Below are 6,000 nucleotides of genomic sequence, written 5' to 3'. Positions count from 1 at the left end.
TATTATCCCTAGAATTATTTCCTTTCCAAAGTTTGGTTATATAAGTTGTTAGAGGCATGTGGAAGGATGTTTCCTCTTGAGCCTTTGCTTCAGTATCCCTATTTCCAAAATAAGGAATGGGATGTTAAATGCAAGTAATATATTTTCAGTAAATAGGTATGGGATGCCCTGCTATTATGTTAGGTGAATTCTTGGGATTTTATTTAGGAAATGTATTACCTTAAAATGTTTCCTAATTGTTTCTGTAGTCAGTAACCGTGGATTAAGGCAATATATTTGGTGTTTTAAAATAGATAAGAAACATGTGCAGTTGTCATTTAAGAAATATTATTAATAACCAATGTTTACAAGAAGGCACTATGTACCAGGTTCTGTTTTATATGTTTGATATGAATCACCTAGTGTAATCTTCCTGGTAATTGTATGCAGTAAATATTACTATTAAGTTACCCATAATTTATAGGCCTGAAGATGTTAAGTAAATTGTCCAAGGTGACAAAATTATTGAACCCAAGAAGATCATGTGTTTTTCTTTTTCATGTAGTGATATGACTAATTAAGGAATCAATACTATGTATGAAAAATTCATGGGGTACACATTTTCCACTGAGTTAAAGTCTCAGTCCTCTAGCTCAATAGCTGTTTCTGGAGAGACACTTTACTTTACAAGACCTCACCTGAAGTTAGGGGTAAACCAGAAATTTTTACATAGGGGTTTCATAAATTTCATGGAGAAAATCTTGTGAAGTGTTAAAGTTCCAGTGCATAGTAATATTTTATTCAGTAATGCTAACTATTATTGTAAATTACAGCTTCCTTGAGTAAGGAAAGGTACTATTGAAATTAATAAACTGCTCCCTTGCAGCCAATCCTCTACAATGTACCTAGAACTATCTTTTAAAATATAATTTTAACTATACCTTTGACCATTACACACATACATATATTCTCAAAATTAATATTCTCATCTTTGTTTTATTAATTGGAAATTATATAAAATTTGTTAAACACTGCTTATTTCTCTAGCATTATTTCATGCTACCACTCAAGCCAAGACTTTCCCCACATCCAAAAATTGTTCTGCAATATATTATAGATTCCAAAATGTGTCATCCTTTCTTGTGTCTCATGGATTCTCCAAATTCTTTTCTCCATTATTTATCACTTATTTAATCCCACATCATTTTAAAATTAAATTTAAATTCAGAAACTAGAAACAATTTAGCCAACTTCACATAGTGAGGGTCAGAGGCAGAGCTAGAATATGGATTCCACAAACCTCAGTCTTATTTTACATTATTTGCTGTTAAGATTCAGTTGTGAGAAACAGTAAAGAGAAAAATCGGTGTTTGCATTCTATCCTAAAATGGCTCTAGGGTTCTGTATTCGTGGAATCAGTTTCTAATTTAATCAGGAATGTTAGACTGCTATCCTCTTTGTAATGATATGAAATCTGTATGGATGACACTCATATCTCCCTTTGATTCTCTAGTTCAGTTTTCTTAATGTGCATAAAGACAGATACTAACCACTAAGAATAAAGGAGAGGTTTTCCACTCCCTGCCTAACTCCCTAAGTTAGATTTTAATCTCCTAACTCATTTTATATTGTCTTTTGAAAGCACATTTTATATTGAAAACTGTGAAGTTAATTTCAAACATAACAATTACCTATGATATTTCATGTCTTGATTAAATTGATCAAAAAAGGGGAAATTATAGTTGATATGAATTTTATATTATAATTTATTGTATAAAAGTTTAGTAGGGTCTCTATGTTTCTCTTTGACTCTAGCTTTGAAAAGGCAATGAAAGACATTTATGTAGTACCCACCATAAGCTCATAAGATAGAGGTTTTCATGTTAAAGGGTTGTGGTGATGATGTGCTAATCTGTACTCTCTTACTCTAGGGATAAAAGACAATTGACCCTGTGCACCTAATTAGACACGATGGACTTTTTCAACAGCAGTGACTACAGACCCTTCCTCCTGACTGGTTTCCCTGGCCTGGAGGTTTCCCATCCAGTGATCTCCATTTTGTTTTGTGCCCTGTACCTAATTGCCCTTGTAGGTAATAGTGTCATTTTAGTAGTTATCTGGGTGGAGCAGTCACTCCACACACCCATGTACCTTTTTCTCTCCATGCTGGCTGGGAGTGACCTAGGGCTCTGTGCTGCCACCCTGCCCACCCTGCTCCAACTTTTCTGGTTCAGTGTGCGTGAAATAAACTTTGATGCCTGCCTCATCCAGATGTTCTTCATCCATGTTTTCTCTCTTATGGAATCAGGCATCCTGCTGACCATGGCCTTTGACCGCTATGTGGCAATCTCCAACCCACTGAGATACACTACTATGTTGACTAATGCCGCCATTGCCAAGATAGGTGTGGGGCTTTTGCTACGGGCTGTGGCTGTCGTCTTCCCAACATCCTTTCTCATTAAGCGACTGAAGTTTTGTAAGGCCAATGTTCTCTCCCACTCATACTGCCTGCACCCAGATATCATCAAGCTTTCGTGTTCTGACCACCGCATCAACAGCATTTATGGCCTCATCATCATTCTCATCACCTTTGGCATGGACTCTGTGTTCATCCTCCTTTCTTATTTGAAGATCCTGATCACTGTGCTACACATTGCCTCATGGGAAGAGCAATTCAAGGCCCTCAACACTTGTGTCTCCCACATCTGTGCTGTGCTACTGGTCTATGTCCCTATGCTGGGGGTGTCCATTATTCATCGGTTTGGGAAGCATGTTCCACCTGTGGTGCACATTATCATGGGCTATGTATACCTATTAGTGCCTCCTGTTCTCAACCCTGTTGTATACTGCATTAAGACCCGGGAAATACGTACCCGTATTTTGAGTAATCTACTGAAATTGTAGCAGAGATGACATTAGAGTCACTTTCAGAAGTCTTGATTAATCCCTATGAAATTAACTCCTATCTTGGGCTACAGGAAAGAAAGTAAATCAGTGAGGAATATTTCTATGTTCACCGTTCATGCCCATGTTTTTCTCCCTCACTATTTTGATAGATTTTGAAGAAAGCAGCAATATCTTATGACCTTTCATTCCCCCAAGTAATTTACCCAAAATAGATAATAACTGAACAAAGAACGATTACCCAAACACATGGAAATGAGTGGATATATAGGAAGATTTGTAATCTATATACCAGGCCCTCCATTATACAACAGTGTATGTTTTAAATCCCTGTAATCCACAATTTAACTCCTGATGAACAACTTTTCCAAAGGTTTCTACTGTTTTTCTTTTGCTGTCCTTCCTTGCTATACTATTTAATTTCCTGAGATTTCACTTTTCAGAGTTTTATAGAGTTTAGATACTGCTTTACAAATATATTCTATTTTACTATTTACTATGTATATTTCCCAATTACTGATGGGGTACACACCTACAGCTTATAAAACTAGGCAGCAAATTTTTAAAACAGATTAAATCAGAGCTTACCTGGTGCAATGGCTTCCAGGTTTTACTCTTTGGTTGGGATTTGTAATTGCTGATTAGCCTCCTACTTATTTATGAAATTGTGTGTAACAAAATGAAATAAAAGTAGTTTGTTACCCCTAGGAGCTGTTGGAGAGTGTTTCTCTAAAAATATTTGGTAGAGGAAAGATATATTTAATTTGGAAAGCAGCCACTGTAGATAGTTTCTTGCCTTCCTGAAGTAATTATAATGACATAAAAATGGAGAAATAACAGCATTGCTTCAGGTAGGTTCATGTGCCCCATGTCTGGCCAAGGATGAGAAAATTTGTACTTCATGAGCCTGGACATCAGTATTTCAGAGGTATACAGGGCCTTACATATTACTAACTTTCACATTGTGTTCATTGACTCAGGCTTTCCTAAACCAACTCCAAAAACAACACCAAAATGTGCATAACATATGTTTACAAGCATGTTTTTTGTGCATGCTTAAGAAATGCAAATATTTCTGAAGGATTGACAGTAAACCAGGTGGTTATATATGCAATTCCTCTCACCTGTGCCTCTAAACCATCTAGTGCCTTTCTGCCTCACCTCAGTCTAGACCCTTTGGAAAACAGATACACTTTTCTCCCATTGTTACTTTTATTTCCTCATTCACATTTCTCTTTTTTTTTATTTCTGCAAAATCTTTGTTTCTGGAACTCACTCATCTTTTCTTACTTGGGAAAAAGTCCTTATTTTTTCTTTTCACTGTAGAGTTTCTACTGCCATTAGAAAGAGGGAACATGTCCTTTCTGATAACTCTGGTATCCACTTCAACAAGGGTCTTCAGCATATAAAGTGACCACAAAGTATGTGCTGAAAGAAGAAAGGCATAAATAAATGGTCACAATTCTAGGGAGTCACAACCACAAAGTAGACAAAAATTCAGATCATAACCCAAAGCAAGAAAAATGTCATCATTTTTTATGGGCACCAGGGACCAAGAATTGCATTTTTAAGGGAGCAAGATGGGTATTTATTATAGAAGGGACACCTTGTGAGATCAACTACAAAGATGAGCCTGAAACCTTTACCCTGCACACAGGGGAGTACCAGTTCTGTGCACTCTTAGGTGAATGTGTTTCAGTGGGAAAGGCAGTGTGCATTTTAACATGATTCAATGTTTCCAACTAATATTCAAATAAAGTTTCCAATCCTGGAGATCATGGATGTCAATAGAAGGATTTCAGGATAAATTCAGATGAGTGAATTGGAGTAAGCAACTGCCTAGAGCTCTTCAAAATGAGGACCTATTGTTTCACATTCCAAGAGGAAATGGAGACACACATAATTAATTTTTAAACTAAACATTATGTATGAAAGCAGTCTGCAGGGGTTTACATGTCCAACCGCTGAGTAGCATCATAATTAATCATGTATACCCACCAAAGGAATCTTCTTCTTTTACTACTCTTACTCTTCACAATCACTTTCCTCACTTCTCTGGCTATCTTCTGCATCTAATGACTTTGTGACTCCATTTGACTACACGGTATATAAACTCTCACAGTCACACACATAAATGCACACACATCCAGGAATATATTCTACTACTGCTCATAACTCTTGTCACTAAATCATTACTTATAAAGACAGTTTGTCAGTGAACTTGTTATATCACCGTCTTTAGAAAGGAAAGCTACTGTTACCCTCAAAGAGATATGGAAAAACATCCTGCTAAAAGCATATTAAATTTCCTCAAAAGAACCACTTTAGACTGGCTGAGACCACAAAATTCAAAAGAATTTAATAAACAATATATGTTGGTGACTATTGGGGGAGTATATTTTAAGGACGTATATATTTTCTTCTACTTATCAGAAGCAAATACATAATTTTTATTCAACTTACTTTGTGTTGATGGAATTTCTTTTAGTGTCCTTAGAAATTAATCATCTAATTTTTTTACTATAATATCTTGTCATTTCTTCTTTTCTTTCATTATATTAAAATTAGCAGTTGACACAGTGATTCAGACATGACTAGTTTGATCTCATGTTAATCTGGAAGACCTCTTTATATTATTTTTGTCAGTGAATTATTTATTATGGTTATAGAAGCTGCATCTGTAGTATTCAATGTAAATAGCAGCTGCATCTGTATATTCAATGTAAATTTTTTCCTTGCATGATGTTCCAATATTATTTGTATTTTTACTTTTTCACTTTCTCTGAAATTCACTTTGACTGAATGGTGTTATCTTAGAATCTGAAGGGAGTTTTCTTTTTTTCCAAATATTAGGTATATTTTCTACTACATTTTTTTCGTTACTTGAGATATCTCCTTTATTATATATTAAGAGATTCTATATACTACTGTTGTATTCAGGTATAACTTTTCTGTTGTGTTTTTTTCCCCAGTGTCCATTGTTTTTACTAAGGAAGTATTATAATATGCTTCAATATTAAAAAGGCTGTTTTCCCATATTTGTCTTTGTATATCTATTTAATTATTTTATTGCATTGATGCCAAGCTATTATTTTTTTAATATTGAAGTTTGAGTAT

General features: G+C 35.1%; 1 protein-coding gene across 1 annotated transcript; it reads left to right on the top strand.

Annotated features, from left to right (window-relative positions):
• The first annotated feature begins 1,950 nt into the window (after window positions 1–1,950).
• LOC119537144 (olfactory receptor 51L1-like) lies at window positions 1,951–2,883 on the top strand. Its single transcript, XM_037839722.1, has one exon. It carries the CDS (start codon window positions 1,951–1,953, stop codon window positions 2,881–2,883), a length of 933 nt encoding a protein of 310 aa, XP_037695650.1.
• Window positions 2,884–6,000: the final 3,117 nt, after the last annotated feature.

This window comes from Choloepus didactylus, chromosome 6, assembly GCF_015220235.1.
Source record: "Choloepus didactylus isolate mChoDid1 chromosome 6, mChoDid1.pri, whole genome shotgun sequence".
NCBI classification, from domain to species: Eukaryota; Metazoa; Chordata; class Mammalia; order Pilosa; family Megalonychidae; genus Choloepus; species Choloepus didactylus.
Note: the sequence above shows the minus strand (reverse complement) of the source record. Positions and strands in the feature narration are given on the sequence as shown.